The sequence below is a fragment of the Pristiophorus japonicus genome, chromosome 21, assembly GCF_044704955.1.
Source record: "Pristiophorus japonicus isolate sPriJap1 chromosome 21, sPriJap1.hap1, whole genome shotgun sequence".
Lineage (NCBI taxonomy): Eukaryota > Metazoa > Chordata > Chondrichthyes > Pristiophoridae > Pristiophorus > Pristiophorus japonicus.
In genome coordinates, this window is record NC_091997.1 from 27796171 (window position 1) to 27821876 (window position 25706).

General features: G+C 43.8%; 1 protein-coding gene across 8 annotated transcripts in view; it reads left to right on the forward strand.

Annotated features, from left to right (window-relative positions):
• The window catches only part of grnb (granulin b), a 97624-nt gene that overhangs the window by 62457 nt on the left and 9461 nt on the right, over positions 1-25706 (forward strand). For all 8 annotated transcript variants that reach the window (XM_070864507.1, XM_070864505.1, XM_070864512.1 and 5 more), the window contains exons 6-13: positions 781-862; positions 4768-4877; positions 6613-6760; positions 9426-9523; positions 14713-14943; positions 16112-16351; positions 20980-21222; positions 25256-25486. In XM_070864507.1, the coding sequence (XP_070720608.1) occupies positions 781-862; positions 4768-4877; positions 6613-6760; positions 9426-9523; positions 14713-14943; positions 16112-16351; positions 20980-21222; positions 25256-25486 (1383 nt within the window). The remainder of the gene's footprint in view (positions 1-780; positions 863-4767; positions 4878-6612; positions 6761-9425; positions 9524-14712; positions 14944-16111; positions 16352-20979; positions 21223-25255; positions 25487-25706) is intronic.

Genomic DNA, 25706 nt, shown 5'->3' on the forward strand with positions numbered 1-25706 from the left:
ACCCTGCCCCCTCTCCCATCCCAGAAAAATGGGTTTAAAAAAAAAATCCAAAAGAATGCCACCTTGTTATATTCCAGGGTGTGAGTGCAGTTCAAACGTATGAAAAATAGTACATGGTATTATTGGGCAGGTTATACTCTCGCATATAATGACACTCTGGTCTCCCTGCAACTTGAAGCAGAAATGCTGTGGAACACCTGGACTTCAGAGGAAACTGGAGTGTCTTCAAAAAATTGAATATCAATTTTTAAAGAACTGCAACCGAAAGTATGGCACATTTCGAGAAATATTGGGTGCACTCTTTCAGTTAAGTTGGTGGAAATGTGGGATCGGGCAAAATTTAAGATCACCTTAAAGGGTCAGTACTGCTAAAATTCCAGTTGAACAATAAAGAAAACAAACAAATATTTAAAATAACGAGTGAAATCGGGAACGCACAAAACCAATGTGTTGCCCACCATTCTCGAACGTTATCCAGTGAGTTGATTGGTTCTGAAACGGGGAATACGGACTGAGCGGAACGCTAGAGAGTAGATAGCTTGGTCATTACGTGCTGTGAAAACCCCAGGTAAAAGATTAAAAGGGCTCTCACTGCAGCCCAAAATATTACTTCCCTTATGCCCTAAACACAGATAATGTGCTAGTACAGGAGACTGACGTCTTCTGTTCGTGTTATCTTTTGGCGGGGGGGGTGGGGGGCACAAAATTAAGAGAATTAATTGAGTCTTAAACATTGCACGCTTGCTGAAAATTTACCACTAAGCTCCATTCTTTATGCAGGCTGTGTGCTGCGATGATGATCACTGCTGTCCAAAAGATTTCAAATGCGATAAAGCACGAAGAACCTGTGTCAAACTTGTAGGTAAGCAGAATGCATGCTATGTGGATACAAGCCTGATCTGGCAAATATTTAGATTGTAGTCATGAAAGTAATTGCTCTTTTCTCACTTCTGGCTCTCGTTCACCGTCCCTCAGCACAACAACAAAAAGTTTACAAGGGGTAGAGTTTTAGAAATATTGGGGCAGAAATTCCGAGGAGAGCTTCCCACGGGTAAAAATAGAAATAAAATGCGCACTTACCTGATGCTGCTGGAACTCCCGATCCACAGGACTCCTCCCTGCGACGCGTAGCGCGTGCACGTTGGGACGTCTGCAGGAGTCACGTGCCTGGACACCCAATCACAAGTACGTATTTCTCATTCATTGTTATAGGAGTTTCGTAAGTTACGAATTTCCTATACTATGAATGAGAAAAAGCCGAAAACGCAAAAACACTATACAAAACATTAAAAAAAACACCTTGCACAATAAACTAATAGAAATTAAAAATGTTACACGTTTTTTAAAGAAAAAAAAATTCCCAATTTGCACAAAAAGGTTGGGGTTAGGGTTTAAAATAACATTATCTGAGTGGGCGGGATTCTAACGTGTTTTTAAAATTTTTATTTTAATGTTTTTTCTGTTTTTAAACTCTTACGCCTGTAAGTAGGCTATTAGCCTGCTTTTTCAAGCTAAAGAGTTTGAAGGACATTTGCCCTGCTTGATCAGAAAAGCTGGTTTTCAATGCATGCGCACTATGTGCTGAAAACCGGCTTTTCCGATGCCTTCCCGAGTCCATAGAAAATTCGGACGGACCCGGGAAGTCGGAAATTCTGGGCCATGACGTTTTTGTAGTTTCTTCCAATATATTAAAATACGGAGTGACTGCTGCTAACGACCGGAAGCTGCACAAAAGCATTCTGCGCAAAAATCTGTGGTGGTTAAGTATGAATGTAGAAGAAGTCATATTGCACGCCTAAATCTATGGAGCTATGGGTTGGTTTAATAATGTATAATAGTGCGGGTTGGTTTTAGTGTGACTGTATAATATTTTCACGAGGGCGAGGCTTCTGTAGCTCTGTGTAAGCTCTGCATGAAGGGAAAGGAGAAGAAAATGAATAAAAATGGACAAATTACAAATTGTCATTTTGGGGATTCTTTCTTGCCCAAATACAGTAAATAATTGGGAATCAAAGGAAGCAGCAAGGGGACATTGATACGATGGTGAAATGAGCAAAAAAGTGGCCAATGGGATTCAATTTTCAGCACGTGAGGTGGCATATTTTTCTTTTTATTTAAAGAAAAACCTTTTTAAAGGGGGAAAGTTGGGTGATTAGGAGCAGAAGAGTTTGGGGGGGGTGGGGGTCACATTTACAAGACACTAAAAACAGCACCTTGAGTAGTTGAGCCCCTTTTTTAAAAAAAAAAAGAGCTAATGTAATGCTGGGTTTTATGGCAAGAGCTATAGAATATAAAGTTGGAATGTAATGGTGAATCTAGAAAAAGCCTTAGTTGAGACCACAGTTCGAGTACTGTGTGCAATTTTGGGATCCACACTATGGATAGGATGTTGAGGCAATAAAGTGTGCGACACAGATTCACGAGGATGCTGCCTGGTATGAGTAAATACAAACCAAAAGAAAGACTTGGAAAAATTGGGGCTGTTTTTATTCGAACAGAGGAGATTAAGGGATGATTTGATACAGGTATTTAGAATTATGAAGGGATGGGACAGAGTAGATTGTTTCCAGTTATTGAATCAAGACAATAGAAGATTAAATGCAAGAGATTTAGGACCAAGACCAGGGGGAAACTTCTTTTCAGCATTGAAGCTTGGAATGCATTTGCTAGAGTTAGTAATTGTAGCAGAGACCAGGTCAGCATTTCAGAAATGGTTAGATTAATGGTTGGTAAAAGGTGTGGGGGGTGGAGGGAGGGGGAATGCAGTTGAAGGGATATGTGAAAGAGTTGGCACACTGGATTAAGACTATTACTCGTGGAGGTTAAACACACATGTCATTTGGCTGAACGGCCTGTTTCCACATTGTTTCTTTGTAATTCTGTGCAAACCAGAATTGTAGAGCACGCTGCTTACATCATTGAGTCAGCAGATCAGTAGGGGACAACAACTTGTGCACTATCCCAGCAAGCTAGTCATAGGATTTGCTAATCAAGTTGCCGCATAGCATCTAGCACAGAACTGGTGAGTAGTGCAAGTTAATTGGAGGAACCGGTTTATGGACTGGCTGAGATAAAATGAATGCCATGTGTTCAAGGCTGATTAGGTCGCAGACAGTTATGTTATACTTGAGGCTTCCAAATCCTTTAAGATTTTAGTATCTGGGAGCCAGTTTATAAAGAATGTTGCTATAACCACGCTTTAATTTCTGAGCAATGGATAATGGGAAAACTGAAATGGAATCTAATTCCTGGCATTCTACTTGTCGCTGCTTGACTAGTTAGTTAATTGGAATCTTGATCAACATTCAGCATCTCTTAAGAACTGAGCTAAGTTTTGAAAGTGAGCTTAACGCAAGGTTTTATACTGAGTACAACAAACAATTAACAGTTTGTTTGTCAGCTGATCAGTCTTGTACTTGATGAATTTCTCTCATCTGCTTCAATCCCAAAGTCTGAAATGGTACAGCCCTTGGGGTTGACCAGTGTCACATCACAGATTATTTCATCACATTTCTTTCTCGTGAGGGAACAAAATGACTTAGTTTTTTTTTTGGAAGGTGTGGGGGGGGGGGGGGGGGGGGTGGGGGCTGTGGGGGCGGATGGCATTTCTTCTTAAATTTGCTTCAGACATGCAACTCTGGCTAAATGTGAGACTTCAGTTATGAGGAGAGGTTGTAAAAGTTAGCGCTGATCTCCTTGGAACAGAGAAGGTTAAGAGGTGATCTAATAGAGGACTTCAAGATGATGGGTTTTTTATAGAGTAGATAGAAGAAAAACTATTGCCTCTAGCAAGTGAGTCAATGACTAGAGGTGATAGATTTAAAATTGTTAACAAAAGATCTAGACGCGAGATGATGAGATTTTTTCGCTCCAAGTTGTTGGGATCTGGAACGCTCTTCCTGAAAAGGTGGTGGAAGCAGATTCCAAAAATAATTTTAAAAGGGAGTTGGACAGATCCTTGAGGATGAGGAATTTGCAGGGTTACAGGCAAAAAAACAACGGTGTGGGACTAAGCACGACTGCTCTTTCAAAGAGCCAGCTCAGACATGACGGGCTGAATGGCCTACTGTACTCTTTTTCTATGATAAAAGAACCCCGCACAGACTGGACTTTGTCTACATCCTTCTGTTGCTTTCTGCTAATCACCAAGCTCTGCCATTTAAAGGTGTCATCCAAACTAAATTCCATCATCTTTCTTTACCGGCTCACTTGGTCACACGTGGCAACAATCCTGGTCATATTCTGTCTTTTTGGGTGGGAAGCTGTTGAGTTAGTACAATAACCATGTTCACCCATCACCCCTGTGCTCGCTGACCTACATTGGCTCCTGGCAATGCCTCGATTTCAAAATTCTCATTTTCAAATCCCTCCATGGCCTCGCTCCTCCCTATCTCTGTAATCTCCTCCAGCTCCACAACCCCCCGAGATGTCTGCACTTCTCTAATCTTGCTCTCTTGAGCATCCCCGATTATAATCGCTCAACCATCAGTGGCCATGCCTTCTGTTGCCCAGACTTCAAGCTCTGGAACTCCCTGCCTAAACCTCTCCTCCTCTCTACCCCCCTCTCCTCCTTCAAAACGCTCCTTGAAAACCTACCTCTTTGACCAAGCCTGCGTTAATTTCTACTTGTGTGGCTCTGCGTCAAATTTTTTATCTCGTAATGTTCCTGTGCAAACACCGTGGGACATTTCACTGTTAAAGGTGCTATATAAATACAGGTTGTTGTTGTTGTATAGAGATTGAAATAAGACTACTACTTTTTCACAGATGAGAATGTCAAAGCAATTATTTGCCCAGATGGGGCATCTGAGTGCCCAGATGGCTCAACGTGTTGTTTACTTCCGAATGCGCAGTGGGGATGCTGTCCTTTGGAAAAGGTATAGTTTGGGACTACAGCAAAATGATAAACTTATAATATCATTGAATTCTAGCCCTGGAATATGAGGCATTTTAACTAAATGCCTGACTTTGGCAGTGCAGTAATTTGTAGTACTGTGCCAGCAATCCAGAGGTCATAAGTTCAAATTCCACGATGATGAATTGTAAAATTTAATTTGTGGACTAGTTATCTTAAAACTCCCACTGGTCAGGGATGTAAATTTGTCACTCCTTCCCAATTTGACCTACAAGTGACTGTGGTTGTTTCTTAATGCTAACAACTGCTCTTTTTTTTAAAATGTGGTCTTTCCAGTACAGCCTATGCCCCGAGCAAAAAAAAAAAAATTAAATCTGAAGAGGGTTAGAAAATGTACTGCAGCAAAAATGCTACTTGCTTTCAGGTCTGCTACTAACTAATATATTTTTTGAAATGGGTTCTTTACATGCTGTAATTTCAATGATTCCTTATAGGGAGAAAGGGTAAGGATATAGGATGACAGTAGATAGTTTTTTGTGCTGTGACTTCCATGATGTGATGTGGGCATTTAGCAGCTCAAGGGGTAACGTTAACGTAACAGAGGTTGCCTGTGCAGGTTTTGGGTAAAAGACGAACTATAGAATGGATTTACTAATGAGTGCAGGTGATTTATAAGAACATAAGAAATAGGAGCAGGAGTAGGCCATTTGGCCCCTTGAACCTGCTCCGCCATTCAATAAGATCATGGCTGATCTGATCCTGGCCTCAACTCCACTTCACTGCCTGCTCCCCATAACCCTTGACTCCCCTGTAGTTCAAAAATCTGTCTATCTCCACCTTAAATATATTCAATGACCCAGCCTCCACAGCTCTCTGGTGTAGAGAATTCCAAAGATTCACAACCCTCAGAAGAAATTCCTTCTTGTCTCCATTTTCAATGTGCAACCCCTTATTCTGAAACTATGCTCCCTAGTTCTAGATTCCCCCACGAGGGGAAACATCTTCTCTGCATCTACCCTGTCAAGCCCTCTCAGAATCTTATATGTTTAAATAAGATCACCTCTCATTCTTCTAAACTCCAGTGAGTATAGGCTCAACCTTTCTGAAGACAACCCCTTCATCTCGGTAATGAACCTTCTGTGAACTGCCTCCTTATCAGCTTCCTTTTTTGGAAACATAGAAAATAGGAGCAGTAGTAGGCCATTCAGCCCTTCGAGTCTGCACCACCATTCAATATGATCATGGCTGATCCTCCATCTCAACACCATATTCCTGCTTTTTCCCCATACCCCTTGATGTCTTTTATGTCTAGAAATCTATCTCCCTCTTAAATATATTCAGTGACTTGGCCTCCACAGCCTTCTGTAGTAGAGAATTCCACAGGTTCACCACCCTCTGAGTGAAAACATTTCTCCTCATCTCGCTCCTAAATTTCCTACACCGTATCCTGAGACTGTGACCTCTTGTTCTAGACTTCCCAGCCAGGGGAAACATCCTCCCCGCATCCAGTCTATCCAACCCAGTCAGAATTTTATACGTTTCAATGAGATTCCCCTCATTCTTCTAAACTCTAGTGAATACAGGCCTAGTCGACCCAATCTCTCCTCACACGACAGTCCTGCCATCCCAGGAATCAGTCTGGTGAAGCTTCGCTGCACTCCCTCCATGGCAAGTTTTTGATGAATAAATATTAAATGCATGCTGACGATGCAGAATGAGCTCCTGTACCTGTTGCTTAACTGGTCCTACTTGTATAGGCTGTGTGCTGCGAGGACCGGCTGCACTGCTGTCCTACGGAAACCAGGTGTGACCTCGAGCAGTCCAAGTGTGTGTCTCAGTATGGTACGATGGAAATGTGGAAAAAATTTCCAGCTCACAGAAGATTTGCCGTGAAGAATACTAAAGGTATTGTCAATTTTATTTTAACTGGTTAATCCACGCTCTAAATTAATGAATACAAGGGGCTAATCCATATTAGGATCTGTTAACTAACTTAAGGGGTTATCCCATACTGGGACCTAATAACTAAAACCGCTCGCACTGAACATTGAAGAAATCGGATAATCCTTGGTAGGATGAGAATATTAAAATCTAAATTCTTAATGTTGGTCATTGTTTTTGTAACTTGCTGTGTTGGTGTCACTTCGCTGAATTGAAGATATGTTGAGCAAACGCCAAGGGTAATCCATCTATTGAGTAAGAAAGGTACTTTTTTTTCTTGCGTTTGAAGCCAGACCAGATACTAAAAGTTCCTCACTTTTGAAGGCGTCAGGTGAAATGAGTACTTTCATTCTGGCTCAGCAACATGTCGTAGGAGTGTAACCTAGCTTCATTGGTCCTGGGAAAATACATGCCTACTCTGAGTAAACTTTCTCTTCGACCTCCTTTCCTCCCTCCCCACATCCCCTCCAGCTAACATATGCCCATATGTTAGCTGGAAAACCTGCCCATATTCCTCATGGGAGACCAAGCACAGGCGGCTTGCGATAATACATCAAGTGTACCTCACTCCGTCATTGTTTGTGTCCACCCCTTCCTGGGAATGACCACTGGAGGGGTGGTGGTCACAAAGGTACATGGCAGCACATATGCTGGTCATGCCCTTGCATTCTGGACAGGAGACTAGAGAATATGATGTGACCCTCGACACAGTCCAACTACTGTTAGGCTTACCCATCAGAGATAGATCCCATCGCACAGCAACTGTAAGCTATTGCAGCTGTTGTCACAAACAGCAAGAAGGTGAATTTCATCTCTTCTAACCCACCTCCCTGCTCCAACATAGTGATGAAGCACAACTCTCCTCTGAATGAACAGGTGGGAGAAACACTTGTACAACATGTGCTGGTTGGAATGAATAATGTATGGACCTTGCCTGGGGTTCTGAATGGACCAGCACTCAAGTACTTTCTTGGAAATCTACTCTATCCAAACATTCATAAATGCGCCCTCACAGAAAGGTAAGAGAAAGGGTCTCAAGATATTCGGGATTCTGTTCCACTGGACTAGGCTGTAAAATACTCAGCCCTGTCCGACTCTGTGCAGGCAGAGCCCTGGAAATCTCCCGAACTCAGTAAAGTCTGCGGGACACCATCGCATGTGCGGATCTCAGCAACCAATAATCTCAATTGATTATTGATTTCTCCTGTTATGCCATGTAACAATAGTACATAGCACCTTCAATATACGTGAAGATTTTCCGAAGCAGTTCTCTTGACCAGGAACTAAGTGTCAATTGGTGCTTTCTTGTATTATAAACAAACAAAAAAAAAATGAGAAGACCAGCTGGTCCATCGAGCCCGTGCCATACCTGATGATGTCATCTTCTGTCACGACTCTTCTCTCCCCGCCACCCCCTTCCTCCCCAGCCCGGTGATGCAATTTTCTGGGAGAGGTGCAAAACCAGATGGAAAACCATTAGAAAATATTCAAGAAAAAACTGAACTTCCTCTTTGACTTCCCCAAAGGCAATCAGATCACGGTAACTGGTGCCACTCGCTCCCATTAACCCACTGTCTTTTTTAGCTCGATCTGTTCACTGCTTGCAGGAACTTGTCCAGCATTCCTTTTGAATGCTTGCACAGAATTGCCATTCATCTCACATGCTGACGTCTCACCAGAGAGAAACTATTTCCTCTGGTGGGGAGTCCAGAAGAAGGGGGCATAACCTTCAAGTTGGAGCTAGGTCGTTCAGCACTTCTTCACACAGAGTAACAGCGATTCTTGTTCTGTACCGCCCACCCAGATACCATACCCATTTTGTCAGAATTCTTCTCTACTTTCTTCCCTCTGCCCCTGCACAGAGCGATTTCTCAACCTCGGTGATTTCAACTTTCACCTCAACTCTCGCTCGCTCTCTCTGAGCTCTCAGTCCTCTTTCCTCCCTTAATCTCTCCCTTCCTGTAAACTCCCCCACCCATATACGCAGCAACCCCCTCGATCTTATCTCGCGTGGCCTCGCTATCCCCACCTTCACTATCACCGATAAAGCAATCTCTGACCATTTCCTTATCATTCTCTACCCATATTCCCTTTGTCCCTCCCAACCCAACGACTTTTGTGTCTGCTCCTGGAAAAAAAACACTTTTGATTAAAAGAGATACTTCCCAACATCTAACCTAGCTCTGTGCTTTTATAACTTGAACTGTGATGTATCTCGTCCTTCCCTGCCTATCTGGCTCAAGTATTCTAACTACATGTACAAAATCTAACCCTTTTTATTACTTTTAAAGACATCAGTCATATCGAGTCTATATTTTTCCCAAGAAAAAAAGATTCCAGTTCTGTAGGGCACTAGTTGTAACCAGGGACGGGTACATTGAGGCAAGTGAAGCACAATTGATCAGTCCACAAAAAAAAATCCAATATTTGCAAAGTCTTCCAAATGCGAAGAACCTGTTCCGAGTGTTTTCAGGAGCTCAATGAAGGACAAAGTTGTATTTGTTGAATTTGCTTATGTTTTTGTTATATTCAACCTGTATAATTGTTCAATTATTTCTCTTTCCGCTGCCCTCTCCAATGTGATTCCATCAGTTTTTGTCTTCCATTGATTGCCTCATTTCCTTTGCAGCTCGGAATGTGCCGTGCAATGACACGATGGCCTGCCCCGACAACGATACATGCTGCAAGCTCGCCTCAGGGCAATTTGGGTGCTGTCCTCTACCAAACGTAAGAAATGATTTTCTGTGCACTTGGAATGTAATGGCATATTTCACCTGGAGGGCTGCAGCAGCATGATAACAATTCAAAGTGGAATTTAAACATTCTGGATTCACCTGACATTGAGCAAGTTTAAGTGTTGAATAGCTGAGCCATGTTGACTAGGAAAATCCCAGGATTAGTTGCTGATCTGTGCTGAGTTAACAGTTGTCTTCTAGGAGAAAGTTAAAAATGCTATTGTTGGCTTCAGTTGCTCCGATTAGGGAGGAGAAAAATCAGGCTGAGTTCCTGCTTCAGATCACTGTCTAGTGAGCTTTACTGGTTCGCAGTTCATGCAGTTGGGTGAGGTCAGGATTGACTATCCTGCTGAAGCCATCAAGGTTCACCCCATTAATTAAGGCCATTTGAGGAACCAGCAACCATAGAACTGTAGCCCAACGAGTCGTCTATGCCTTCAGGAAAGGAGGGGAGAAAGCTCTCGCCAAGATGGAGCAAAACATCATCCAATAACAGTACTGCAGAATTGTTTATTGCATCCGGTCAACCTGACTCGACAGTCACCAGAATTTTGCTTGCATGATCTTCTAACTTGGCTCCTGTAAAGTTTGGGCCAAGACAGTAGCAGCAGGTTCTGGATAGATGAGCATATCACTTTGATGGCCCTTTGTGGGAGGGTAATATTTGTCTTCCCCATGAGTGTCACATATTACTGTAGGTTGAGCTTCCAGAGTTCAAAAATCCGGACACTGGGCCGATCCGTGGCAGGACAGTCCGAAATCTGGACACCCTGCCAAACCAATTACTGCCGCGAGCCAGGCCCAGGGAAATTCCAAAAAACAAAAACTTCAGCCCACCTCTTGCAGGTCGTCACACCCACAGGCACCGTTGCTCCTGGGGTCGTAACGCAGGTCTCTTTCCCCCCCCCCCCCCCCAGGTGTTTTCCCTCAGCCAGAACACGACGCCAAAGCATGGTGACCGCGGTCCCCTCAGCCTTGCCCGCCGGCACAAGACCCTGGCAAAACTCCACAAACGGCACAACAAAACAGCCATCTAAAAACCGGATACACACAGCGCAGTCCTCCTGGAATCGGCTAAACATTCTAAAATCTACTGTGGATGGTTATTGCCGAAAAGCAATACACTGTCCAGTCAGTTTCAGACTAGCTTCAAACAGATACAGGAGACTTTGGATTAACAACACGAGAGGGACGTTGCGAAATCCGGGAATACCCAAACCTCGGCTCGAGTGTTTCCAGATTTGGGACATCGGAAAGACGTTCTGAAATCCGGAATGTCCTCTGTCCCGAGGTTTCCGGATTTCGGACGCAGCACAGAAAGAGGCCATTCGGCCCAATCGATCTATGCTAGTGTTTATGCTCCGCACGAACCTTCACTCGCCCTCCTTTATCTAACCCCATCCAGAAATCTTTCTCTTCCTTTCTCCCTCGTGCTTATCTAGCTTTGCTTCAAATGCATCTATACTATTCGCCTCAACTAGTCCTTGTGGAAGCGAGTTCCACTTTCTGGTTAAAGCAGTTTCTTCTGAATTCCCTACTGGATTTATTAGTGACCATCTTATATGTATGGCTCCTAATTCTGGTCTCCCCCACAAGTGGAGTCCCAGCTTATTTAATCTTTCGTGATCGGTATAACCCCTCAGTTCTCATCATTCTAGTAAATCTTTTTTGCCTCTTCAATGAATCTAACCAAGGTTCAATAGAAGTTTAACATAACTTCTCTGGTTTTAAATTCCACCCCACTATAAATGAACCCCAGTGTTTTCTTTGTGGTTTCATTAATTTGCGTCGATACTTTGTGATGTGTATCTGTATCCCCAGATCTCTTTGCTTCTCTATGCCATTTTAGACACTTATTTTGCAAGGAGTATGTGGTCTCCTTGTCCTTCTTACCAAAATGAGCTACCTCACACTTGCCTATGTTTTATCAGGGCCTGATGGTCTGCATCCCAAAGTACTTAAGGAAGTGGCCCTAGAAATAGTGGATGCATTGGTAGTCGTTTTCCAACATTTTATAGACTGGATCAGTTCCTATGGATTGGAAGGTAGCTAATGTAAACCCACTTTTTAAAATAGGAGGGAGAGAGAAAGCAGGGAATTATAGACCGGTTAGCTTGACATTCGTAGTGGGGAAAATGTTGGAATCAATTATTAAAGACGTAATAGCAGTGACAGGATTGGTCCAAGTCAGCATGGATTTATAGAAAATAGGAGTAGGCCATTCGGCCCTTCGAGCCTGCACCATCATTCAACAAGATCATGGCTGATCATTCACCTCAGTACCCCTTTAACTCCCTCTTGATGCCAGTTCATTGGATATATTCAACAACTCTCTGCGGTAGAGAATGCCACAGGTTAACAACTGAGTGAAGAAGTTTCTCCTCATCTCAGTCCTAAATTTATGAAAGGGAAATCATGCTTGACAAATCTTCTAGAATTTTTTGAGGCTGTAACTAGTAGAGTGGACAAAGGAGAACCAGTGGATGTGTGTATTTAGGCTTTCAAAAGGCTTTTGACAAGGTCCCACACAAGAGATTGGTGTGCAAAATTAAAGCACATGATATTGGGGGTAATGTACTGACGTGGATAGAGAACTGGTTGGCAGACAGGATGTTAAGAATAAGAATAAACAGGTCCTTTTCAGAATGGCAGGCAGTGACTAGTGGTGTACAGCAAGGTTCAGTGCCGGGCCCCCAGCTATTTACAATATATATTAATGATTTGGACAAAGGAATTGAATGTAACATCTCCAAGTTTGCAGATGACACTAAGCTGGGTGGCAGTGTGAGCTGTGAGGAGGATGCTAAGAGGCTGCAGGTTGGACAGGTTAAGTGAGTGGGCAAATGCATGGCAGATGCAGTATAATGTAGATAAATGAGAGGTTATCCACTTTGGTGGCAAAAACAGAGAGGCAGAATATTATCTGAATGGTGACAGATTAGGAAAAGGGGAGGTGCAACGAGACCTGGGTGTCACGGTACATCAGTCATTGAAAGTTGGCATGCAGGTACAGCAGGCGGCAAATGGCATGTTGGCCTTCATAGCGAGAGGATTTGAGTATAGGAGCAGGGAGGTCTTACTGCAGTTGTACAGGGCCTTGGGAGGCCTCACCTTGAATATTGTGTACAGTTTTGGTCTCCTAATCTGAGGAAGGACAGTCTTGCTATTGAGGGAGTGCAGCGAAGGTTCATCAGACTGATTCCCGGGATTGCAGGACTGACATATGAAGAAATATTGGATTGTCTAGGCTTATATTCACTGGAATTTAGAAGAATGAGGGGGGAATCTCATAGAAACATATACAATTCTGACAGGATTGGACAGGTTAGATGGTGGAAGAATGTTCCTGATGTTGGGGAAGTTCAGAACCAGGGGTCACAGTCAAAGGCTAAGGGGTAAGCCATTTAGGACTGAGATGAGGAGAAACTTCTTCATTTAGAGAATTGTGAACCTGTGGAATTCTCTACCACAGATAGTTGTTGAGGCCAGTTCGTTAGATATATTCAAAAGGGAGTTAGGTGTGGCTCTTGCGTCTATAGGGATCAAAGGGTATGGAGAGAAAGCAGGAATGTGGTACTGAAGTTGCATGATCAGCTATGATATTGAATGGTGGTGCAGGCTCGAAGGGCTGAATGGCCTGCTCCTGCACCTATTTTCTATGTTTACCAATTACATGCCCATTCTGCAATGTTATTAATGGCTTCCTATATTTTATCGCAGTCCTCCTCTATTAACTGCGTCCCTCAATTTGGTGTCGTCGGCAAATTTTGAAATTGTTCTTCTGATTCGAGTCCAAATGGTTTATGTAAACGGTGAACAACAGTGGTTCCAGCACCCATCCTTGTGGAACACCACTTCCCACCATTTGCCAATCTGAGGAACTACCTTTAACCCCTACTTTTTTTTTCTGTTTTGTAGTCCGCTTGCTATCCATTCTGCTAATTGTTCCCTGACTCCACATGTTCTGTCTTTAGTCATGAGTCTCTTATGGAGACATGTGTCCCACAACTGTGTACTTATACATTTCAAATAGACAAATTCAAAAGATACGTGAAAGGTATTCTACTGTATTATATTGCTTAAACAATGAATGAGTAGAATAATCTGTCATCAGTACACTTCGTCATTTAAACTGTAAATCAAATCTCATAATACTTTATCTTCTTTCAAATACTGAAGGAAAATCTTATGATATGGAGATAGTCCAGCATCTAATAGCAATTGCCAACAGAGTTCACTTTTGGTCCCCTGGGCATGTTAATAAAACTTTTCCTAGGGTTCGAGGCAAGCGTAAGCACTCTGGAAGATTTGTGCAGTTTGGACTCATCCATAGGAATGATCTGAAATATGAATGCTGACATAATCAAGGATAGAAATGTAGAAGCATAGAAAATAGGAGCAGTAGTAGGCCATTCGGCCCTTTGAGTCTGCACCACCATTCAATATGATCATGGCTGATCCCCTCTCTCAACACCATATTCCTGCTTTTTCCCCATACTCCTTGATGCCTTTTGTTTCTAGAAATTTATCTATCCCCCTCTTAAATATATTCAGTGATTTGGCCTCCACAGCCTTCTGTAGTAGAGAATTCCACAGGTTCACCACCCTCTGAGTGAAAACATTTCTCCTCATCTCGCTCCTAAATTTCCTACCCCGTATCCTGAGACTGTGACCTTGTTCTAGACTTCCCAGCCAGGGAAACATCCTCCCTGCATCCAGTCTATCCAACCCAGTCAGAATTTTATGTTTCAATGAGAACCCCTCTCATTCTTCTAAATTCTAGTGAATACAGGCCTAGTCGACCCAATCTCTCCTCATACGACAGTTCTGCCATCCCAGGAATCAGTCTGGTGAACCTTCACTGCACTCCCTCTATGGCAAGTATATCCTTTCTTGGGTAAGGAGGCCAAAACTGCACACAATACTCCAGGTGGGGTCTCTCCGAGGCCCTGTATAACTGTAGTAAGACATCCTTGCTCCTGTACTCAAATCCTCTTGCAATGAAGGCCAACATACCATTTGCCTTCCTAACTGTTTGCTGCACCTTCATGTTTGCTTTCAATGACTGGTGTACAAGGACATCATGAGATTTTAAAGACATTTGTGCTCCTAGAACTATTTGTACAGATCAATATTTGGGATTATAATTGCTTTATTGGATGTTGTTTCTTCTCCCATCAGGCAGTTTGCTGTTCCGATCATATTCACTGTTGTCCAAATGGCTGCACATGTGATCCTGTTAGTGGAACTTGTAGCCCGAAGGGCACATCCATCCCCTGGAAGACCAAGGTTCCAGCTATTGTGACCAGCACACAGAGGGGTGTTCAGTGTAATGACACCGTGCACTGTCCAACAGATTACACCTGCTGCAAAAACGTCTCGGGGGATTGGGCGTGCTGCCCCGTCCCACAGGTTGGTTTCCAAACCAAAACAAGGCACTGATGATCATAACCTATTTATAAGACAAAGATTCTGCTTATCAGAGCCGTGAAGGAAGCTCCATTGTTACAAGAAGTGTGAACATATTACTCTGGTTCCTACAACAACTTTTATTTATATAGCGCCTTTAAAATGTCTCCAGGCGCTTCACAACAGTGTTATAAAATAAAACAGATAAATTTGAAACCGAGCCACACAAGAAAAAATTGCAGATGAGGTAGGTTTTAAGGAGGGTAGCGAGGCAGAGAGCTTTAGGGAGGGAGTTCCCGAGCTTGGGACCCAAGCAGCTGAAGGCACGGCCACCTATGCTTGAGCGATTTATAATCAGGGATGCCAAGAGGGCAGAATGTGAGGAGCGCAGACATCTCATAGGGTTGAGAGGCTGAAATAGATTCGAGATGGGGAGGGGCGAGGCCACGGAGGGATTTGTAAACACGGATGAGAATTTTGAAATCGAAGCGGCGTTTAACCGGGAGCCAATGTAGGTCAGCGAGCACGGGTGATGGATGAACGGGGCTTGGTGCGCGTTAGGACACGGGCAGCTGAGTTTTTGATGACCAAGTTTATGTAATGTTGAATTTCCTAGCTGGGAAGGCGATGTAAGTGTGTACAGCTGGTGGGGGAGTGGAATTAGCAGTATAAATTTAGCAATAGGAAAGTTTGCTTATCCCAACAAGCTTTTTGACTGAAAAGTTGAATGTCATTATTCGCAGTATATCAGTTTTTTTTTTAGTGAATTAAGATATATACCCATGTCTTTCCCCTTTGTTCCAATAATTCAGTTTTACTTATCTGCGATATCCATTGCATATCAGCTTCAGTCATTTTACTATTTTCAAATGGTGATTCTTGTATCATACATCCGCATCAAACGTGTTGGCCAGGGTACCATGTGTTTGGTTAACATTGTATAAGGGGAAATGGGCACGAGCCGGTGGGTGGTCTTGTGAGCTGGAGTAGTTGTCTGTTTACCACCCCTTCCTCCCCTCAACCTCCCCCGCCCCATCCACCCCAACCCCATCTGTAGGGTTCAAGGGTATGGGTTGGTTTCAGAAGGATTATTATGGACAATTCTTGCAGACATTGAATTGTCTCTTGGAACACTCATCTTAATTTGATGTTTTCACTTTTGCTCCAACAGGCTGTTTGCTGCGATGATCACATCCACTGCTGTCCTAATGGCTACACGTGTGATGTAGAGAGCGCCACGTGTCAAACGAAGGATAGTTCCATCCCTATGGTGCTGAAGCTCACAGCCAGTGTGAAAAAAGTGGAAGGCAAGATGTCTGACGTTCACTGCGATGATAGGACAACATGCACAACGGGGAACACTTGCTGCAGAAATGGTGCTGGAGGCTGGGGCTGCTGCCCTTTACCTCAGGTTAGTGGAACATTTCCAGTCATTTCCTTTAGTGCATCATCAAGTGAACCACAGCCAGGACCCTAAGTTTGAATTTTAGTCATGCCTGTCCTTTTGGTCTGTATATGAATGAGGAATTTTCGAATGCTACAGTAGACACTGCAGCACAAGTTATACCTGACAGTAAGCCAACTTCTGTTTTAATGTAGCTTTGGAAGATACACTCTGGAATTATACTGTTAATTTTACACTTTTCTCCAAATAGGCTACTTGCCTCTCTGCTCAAGCCGCATACGTCCGTATTTCCTTCAACTAAGCATCATGGAGATTGAAGCTGCAATTTTAGCCCTCACCATAAACGCCGTCCTTTTGCCACTCACCATTCCACATACACTTCGGCTGAACCACGACATTTTGTTGGATGCTGACCCTCAAACCCCATATCCCATCAGTCATCAAGGCTGCTCACTTCGACCTCTGCAATATTGACTGCCTCTGACCTGACCTCTCCCCCACTGCAATTGAAACCATTATCCCTGCCTTTATCACCTCTGGAGCAGTCACAACACTGGATAAATCAAATCTAATTTGTTCAAAACATAACCACCTGTATCCTGTGTTGCTCACCAATCACTCCATCTTCACTGACCTACAGTGGCCCCCTGTCCCCCGACACATTTTAAAATCCTCAGTCTCATCTCTCTCGCTGACCTTGTCCCATCTACTACAACTCCACCCTTCAGTCCTCCGCTCTGACCTTTTGCTCATTTCTTCCCTCCCTTCATCCCACTATTGGTGGCACAGTCTTCAGCTGTCCCTGTTCTACCCTTTTTGGAATTCCCTTCCTCTTCTCCCATCTTCAATGCCTTCTCAAAACCCATTCTTTGGAACAAGCTTGCAATGGCTTCTCTTAACTCTTGCGCCATGACACTCTGTCTGTACCCACTGACACCTGGGAGTCCCTGGCCAAAGACCGCTCTAAGTGGAGGAAGTGCAGCCGGGAGGGTGCTGAGCACCTCGCATCTCATCGCCGAGTGCATGCAGAAAAGTGCGCAGATAGCGGAAAGAACGTGCGGCAAACCTGTCCCACCCTCCCATACCCTCAACGACTGTCCCACCTGTGGTAGGGACTGTGGTTCTCGTATTGGACTGTTCAGCCACCTAAGGACTCATTCTAAGAGTGGAAGCTAGTCTTCCTCGATTCCAAGGGACTGCCGATGATGATGACCTTTATTCCTTTTATGTACACACACACAATCTCTCTCTCCTCCGCTCCTGGTGACCCCTCCCATGCAAAACTTTATGGCTTGTTTTCTATGTTAAACGATCTACGTTATGCAAGTTGCTGCTCTCATGCCCTTCTCTCTCATCCTCCTCTTGAACCCCTCGCCTTTCCTCATCCCATTCTTATAGCTCCAGCTAAAAAGTGGAAGTGTGAAATAAGTAACGAAGCATAGTCACTTTTACATTTGCTACAGTGAATTTTCCGTTTGCCCTTCAATGCAGGCCTTCAGCAGCTGAATTTGGAAAACTTTTTTTTTTTTTTAAACCAATCTTTCGTAGTAATTTAAATACTGTATTCATCACAGTCTATCCTACCCAGCTTTTACCCACTCCAGGGACTTGTACACAAAATCTGGGCTGACATTCTAGTGCAGTGCTGAGGGAGTGCAGCACTCCCATCGGAGGTGTCATCTTTCGGATGAGACTTTAAACCGAGGCCCCGTCAGCGCTCTCAGCTGGATGTAAAAGATCCCATGGCACTATTTCAAAGCAGAGCAGGGGAGTTATCCCTGGTGTCCTGGCCAATATTTATCCCTTAATCAACATCATAAAAACAAATTATCTAGTCATTATCACATTGCTGTTTGTGAGAGCTTGCTATGCGCAAATTGGCTTCCACGTTTCCCACATTATAACAGTGACTATACTCCAAAAGTACTTAATTGGCTCTGTAAGGCACTTTGAGACGTCCGGCGGTCATGAAACGGCACTCTATAAATGCATGTCTTTTAGATCCTTCCCTTTCCAGATTTTAAGTGTGCCCCCCCCCCCCCCTTTTTACACACACACACAATCTCTTCTGAAGCTGCTAATTTCTTGTTGAGGGCTCTCAGCCCTCAAATGTCTCAATAAATGACTGTTGAATTCAATGTTCTTTCCGAGCTGCATGACTGTGCAGCGGTCTGGCGGTCCCACACAGACCACTTGCTGGCTTTCCAATGGAAATAACCCATGCATGCGCGGAGATCTGAATGGGCTGCGCACCCAAAAAAAAGATTACAGAGAACATTGGGTCTTCAATGTAGTGCCTGGTGCCAGGATATTTGACTGGGACAGCATCACAGCTGAGCTCAAAATTCTCAGCTTAACATCCACTCAGGCACACTTTTGTAACATCTCCTGTCTCCACCCATACCTCAGCTCATCTGCTGCTGGAACCCTCATCCATGCCTTTTGTTATTTCTAGACTTGACTATTCCAATGCTCTCCTGGCTGGCCTCCCACCTTGCACCCTTCATAAACATGAGCTTGTGCAAAACTCCACTGCCCGTATCATAATTCGGACCAAGTCCCGTTCACTCATCACCCCTGTGGATGCTAACCTACGTTGACTCCCAGTCCGGCAATGCCTCACATTTAAAATTCTCATACTTGTTTTCAAATCCCTCCGTTTATAGCTGTAATCTCCTCCTAGCCCTGCAGCCCATTGATAAGCAGCCTCAGCTAATCACAGTCTATATCAGTGATTTGGATGAGGGGGCCAAATGTAATATATCCAAAATTGCTGATGCTACAAAGCTAGGTGGGAATGTAAGATGTGAGGAGGATGCAAAGAGGCTTCAAGGGGATATAGACAGGCTGAGTGAGTGGGTGCGAACATGGCAAATAGAATATAATTTGGAGAAATATGAAGTGATCCACTTTGGTAGGAAAATAGAAAAGCAGAGTATTTTTTAAATGGTGAGAGATTGGGAAATGTTGGTGTTCACAAGGACCTGGGTGTTCTTGTACACGAATCACAAAGTTAACATGCAGATACAGCAAGCAATTAAGAAAGCAAATGGTATGTTGGCCTTTATGACAAGAGGATTTGAGTATAAGAGTAAAAATGTCTTACTGCAATTATATAGGTCCCTGGTGAGACCACACCTGGAGTATTGTGTCTAGTTTTGGTCTCCTTACCCAAGGAAGGATATACTTGCCATCAAGAGAGTGCAACAAAGGTTCACCAGACTGATTCTTGGGATGGGAGGATTGTCCTATGAGATTGAGTAGACTAGGCCTATATTATCTAGAGTTTAGAAGAATGAAAGGTGATCTAATTGAATCATACATAATTCTTACAGGACTTGACACAGTAGATGCAGGGAGGATGTTTCCTCAGGCTGGGGAGTCTAGAACCAGGGATCACAGTCTCAGAATAAGGGGTCGGCCATTTAGGACTGATGAGAAATTTCTTCACTTGGCGGGTGGGGAATCTTTGGAATTCTCTACCAAAGAGGGCATGGCGGCTTAGTCGTTGAGCATATTCAAGGCAGAGATCGATAGGTGTTTGAATATTCAGGGAATCCAGGGATATCTGGATAGTGGAGTTGAGGTAGAAGATCAGCCATTATATTATTGAATGGCAGAGCAGGCTCGAGGAGCCAAATGGCCTGGTCCTGCTCTTATGTTCTTATAACTTCTCTTGGGTTGAGCTGATGTTGCTGAACCACAAGCTGCTGTTAATAAACTTGTGCTCAATTTAATATCAGCTGAACCCTCTGACAGCCTTGTAAACAATACTCCATCTGGGCATATCCTGTAGTTTACAACTCATTCTTAATTCTATTCTTCATTTGGTAGAAGAGGAAAATAAACCTGATCTCGTTATTTTTGATGCGCAATGAAATGTTTGGTTTCTTGAGTATGTTTGGAAAGCTAGGCCTAACATTACGTATTTCAGATCGGGCAGTTTACTTGGGAGACCACTCGCACTGCTGTCTAAATGACTATGGATGTAATATACGTGCTGGATCCTTTCAACTGGATGGTCTTCCTTACTCCTTGTTCACCCAAAGAACCATCTACAGTGAAAAGCAGTGCATCGGATACGTCAGGCAAACACTGCCTGACCGCATAGTGCTGGCTTCTTCCACAGATTTCCAGATTAACTTTACTTCATTTTCTCCCCCCTCCCCATTCACTCAATGTTGGTAATTCTATTCGACATGGGTGGTTGATACTGCAGTGTGACGGAGTTGCTGTAAACTTATCATGAGCTGGTGTGTGTGATCAGAGCCATGTGTTCTCCTCGATGATCTGTAAAATATTTCATGGCAATCTCCTAGAACCTTGTTAAAGGGGAAACTATTCCATTGTTGTTTTGGTCAAGTCCTTTTGAGACGGACCTGACTGTCTTCCTGTTTTGGATTTAACATCCAATGAAGGAAGGCACCTCTGACAATGTAGCATCGGGTGAGTATCGGCCTTGATTATATTCCCATGTCTACATGTGGGGGTGTGTAGATCCACAATCTTCTGGCCCAGAAGGACTGTGCAAGGGAACCAAACTGTGACACGAATATGCAATTGTAACTTGGTTTCATTCTTAAACATAAAACACTCCTTGGTAAACCTGTCCTCTTTGTTCTTACTCCTATCAGGCAGTTTGCTGTGAAGACCACATACACTGTTGTCCTGCTGGTTATACTTGTGATCTTCAGAGCGGTTCCTGTGCGAAAAATGATGCATTGAGCACCCTGCTCCTCAAGAAATCAACAGTTGTGAAAGAAACCCTGCAGGGCAGGCTATCCAGAGTTTTGTGTGATACGTTTGCAAGCTGCCCAGCAAACACTACATGCTGTAAAATGAACTCTGGGTTATGGATGTGCTGTCCTCTTCCACAGGTGCTCAAACATTAATTTGAATTCATTTCCCTTCTTCACTTGCAAACTCTTGTCTTATTTTGCAGTTGATTATAGATCACATTTTTTGTCTCCATATTCCTATAGCCAATCATCCGTTCTTACCTCTTTGTTCTCGCATTCTTTCTCTCAGTCTTGTGCTTAGTCCTTCCTCCCCTCCCTCACATTCCATTAGGACGTGGGTCTCAGCCCCTCTGACAGGCATAGAAATTCTTGCCCCTCTTGCTGAGGTGGAGGTAGGCAATGTTGGAAGTAAAAGAAAGCATGTCTTGGTGACCGATTGGTCGGTGCGAGGAAGCTGATCTCAAGGATCAAGGGATATGAGGACAGTGCAGGGAAGTGGATTTGAAGTAGATCAGCCATGATCATCATGAATGGCGGAGCAGGCTCGAGGGGCAGAATGGCCTACTCCAGCTCCTAATTCTTGTTATCTCGAGGCTAAACTGATGTAGCAATTGGGAGGGTGATGGATCTGAGATCGGAGGCGCACGGGCGTTTCTGGGAGTTGCAGAAGAATGGTGTTGATTTTTGCCAACATTGATTTAGAGGAAGTTTTGGATCCTACAGGCTTTAAAGTTGAAGTGGTGGGGTTTATGGGAAAAGTTAGAGACGTGGAGCTAGCTTTCATCGGAGTCCATGTGAAGTTGACCCCATGCTTCCAGATAATATTGGCAAGAGGCGTTGTGAATGAGGAAAAGAAAAATGGCCAAGGGCAGAACCCTTTGGTAGACCAGAAGTTACAGAGCCACTGGAGCAGAAAAAGCTCGGAATATAATAAAGCTTTCTTACAAGGATGATACCAGAAATGTGAGGGTATACATATCCAGAAAGGATGAACAAGCTGAGTCCCTTTTCTCTTGAAAAGAGAAGGCTGAGGGGTGACCTAATAGAGGTCTTTTAAAATTATGAAAGGTTTTGATAGATTGGATACAGAGGGAATGTTTCCACTTGTGGGGAAGAGCAAAACTAGAGGCCATCAATAGAAGTTAGTCACCAAGCAATCCAATAGGGAATTCAGAAGAAACCCAAAGAATGGTGAGAATGTGGAACTCACTACCACAGGGAGTGGTTGAAGCAAATCGTATCGATGCTTTTAAGGGGAGGCTAGACAAGCATATGAGGGAGAAGGGAATAGAGGGTTACGCTGATAGATTTAGATGAGGAAAGACAGGAGGAGGCTCGAGTGGAGCATAAACTCCGGCATGGACTGGTTGGGCCAAATGGCCTGTTTCTGTGCCTTATATTCTGTAATCCTATGTAAAATCATGAAAGGCTCTGAAAAGGGAAAGATTATTTCTTGTGGTTATGGAGTTGGTGCCAAGCGAACAGGAAGAAAAAAAAAGCAAGCACTTAAATGGAGCCTTTCATGACTGACGGGGCAGAATTGGAGGAATCATCCGAGATGATGAAATGTCTGGTGCAACAGGGCGGAGTACAGTCAGGAGAGTGTAGTGCTAAGAGCTGGACTATGGAAGAGAATCCTTCAAGGAAAATGCAGTGGTTGGTGTCAACGGTTGCAGTTGTGCAAGGCGTCATTGACTTTTACCACTGAGGTTTTAGTGCAGTGGGCAAGGTGGATCTTGGAACAGTGAGTGGCGAGGGAGGAGTGTAGTTGCAAGGCAACAGTTTATTCAAGGATTTAGAAAGAAAAGAAAAGTTGGAGATGGAGCAATAGTTGATTGGGGGGGTGGGGGGGGGGGGTGATTATTTTGAAAGACCTCAGATACTGGCTTTATTCCCACTGGAGTGGCAAAAGCTCAGCTGATGTAATAATGTTTTTAAAAAATTATGATCATCATCATAGGCAGTTCCTCGGAATCGAGGAAGACTTGCTTCCACTCTTAACGTGAGTTCTTGGGTGGCTGAACAGTCCAATTGGAGAACCACAGTCCCTGTCACAGGTGGGACAAATAGTCGTTGAGGGAAGGGGTTTGCCGCACGCTCTTTCCGCTGCCTGCGCTTGATTTCCGCATGCTCTCGGTGATGAGACTCGAGGAGCTCAGCGCCCTCACGGATGCACTTCCTCCGCTTAGGGCGGTCTTTGGCGAGGGACTCTCGGGTGTCAGTGGGAATGTTGCACTTTATCAAGGAGGCTTTGAGGGTGTCCTTGTAACGTTTCCGCTACCCACCTTTGGCTCGTTTGCCGTGAAGGAGTTCTGAGTAGTGCGCTTGCTTTGGGAGTCTCGTGTTCTGGCATGCGAACTATGTGGCCTGCCCAGCGGAGCTGATCAAGTGTGTAATTATGAAGGGCTCTGATGAATAGGGAAAGATTATTTCTAGTGGTTATGGAGTTGGAAAGAAAAAACGTCCATTTGTATGGAGCCTTTCATCACATCAGGATATCCCAAAGTGCTTCACAGCCAATTGAGTACTTTTGAAATATAGTCACTGCTAGGAACAGGAGTAGGCCATTTAGCCCCTTGAGTCTGTGCTGCCATTCACTGAGACCATGGCTGATCTGTGACATAACTCCTTTGCCCCATATTTCTGAATACCTTCGGTTAACAAAAGTCCCATCGATCTTGGATGTAAAATTAACAATTGACCCAGCATCAATTGCTGTTTGCAGAAGGGAGTTTCAAACTTCTACCACCCTTTGTGTGTGGAACTGCTTCTTAAATTCGCTCCTGAAAGGTCTGGCTCTAATTTTTAGGCTATGTCCCAGACTTCCCAACCAGCATGAATAATTTCTCTCTACCCTATCCATTGCTCTTAATATCTTGAACACTTCAATCAAATCAACCCCTTAACTTTCTAAAATTCCAGGAATACAGCCCTAGTTTTGTGTAATCTCTCCACTGTTGTAATGTAGGAAAACACAGCAGCCAATTTATGCATAGCAAAGAAACAGAAATAAATGACCAATTGAACAGTTTTAGTAATGTTGGTTGAGGGATAAATGTTGGCCAGGACACTGGAGAAAATCACCTCCTCTCCAAAACAAAGGAATAAGATCTTTTACATCCATCTGAAAGGGCAGACAGGACCTCTGTTTGTTTGAAGTCTCATCTGAAAAGACTGCACCTCTGACAGTGCAGCGCTGCCTCAGTACAGCACTGGAGTGTCAGCTGAAACGATGTGTTCATGTCCTGGAGTGTGGTTTGAACCCCCTGACCCCTTGACTCAGCTACCACTGAGTAATGGCTGGCACCTAGGGTTTCATAGAAACATAGGAAATAGGTGCAGGAGTAGGCTGTTCGGCACTTCGAGCCTGCACCACTATTCAATATGATCGTGGCTGATCATAGAACTTGAGTACCCCATTCCTGCTTTCTCTCCATACCCCTTGATCCCTTTAGCCGTAAGGGCCACGTCTAACTCCCTTTTGAATATATCTAACGAACTAACCTCAACAACTTTTTGTGGTAGAGAATTCCACATGCTCACAATTCTCTGAGTGAAGAAGTTTCTCCTCATCTCAGTCCTAAATGGTTTACCCCTTATCCTTAGACTGTGACCCCTGGTTCTGGACTTCCCCAACATCGGGAACATTCTTCCTGCATCTAACCTATCCAATCCCATCAGAATTTTGTGTTTCTGAGATCCCCTCCCATTCTTTTAAATTCCAGTGAATATAAGCCAAGTCGATCTAGTCTTTCTTCATATGTCAGTCCTGCCATCCTGGGAATCGGAAAGCAATTAAGAGAAATTTCTTTATGCAGAAACAATTGCATCTTTTTAAGGAAAAGTGAGCAGATTTTTGATAACGCAAGGTTTTGATGAGAGCCAGGCAGTTGGATTAATGGCACATTGTTCTCACAAAGAGCCGGCACAAACAGTGCACTAAATGACCTCCTCCTGTGCTGTAAACGTTATGGTTCAATGTAGGGACTGCGCTTGAGGACAACAATAGGATAGCCACATAGAAGTGGATTGTCCCAGAGAAGCTGCTTAACCAAGTTACTTTTGGATGAATTAATATGGACTTGTAACGCAGGTTTTTTAGTGTTAGAGAAAAAACGTTCTTGGAAAATTAGTCCGTATTAAGTGTTCTCTTCATTTCTCTCCCTATCAGGCTGTCTGCTGTGACGATCACATTCATTGCTGTCCCAATGGCTACACATGCGATGTTCAGGCAGGACTCTGTCACAAGGACAATATTTCCATTCCCTTGGTTACAAATATGCCGACTTTGGTGAAAAGCGAAGCCTTGGATATGCAGTGTGACGACACTGTGAAATGTCAGTCGGGCGCGACCTGCTGCAGAACTCCCTCGGGACAGTGGGCTTGCTGTCCCCTTCCAGAGGTTAGTTGCTGCTGTTCAATCATTCAGTGTGTCTTGCTACGTGAGGGGATATCTACCTACTCATTCCTTTCATTCTTCATCGTGCCATGGTAGCTAACCCTCAAGCCTGATGGTGGTCTTGGTTTGTATCCATACATTTATTTTATCTTTCCTGCATCGGTTCCCTTTCAAAATAGTATAATGATTTCTTAGAAACTCAAGTGGTCTGCTCTTAGATGGG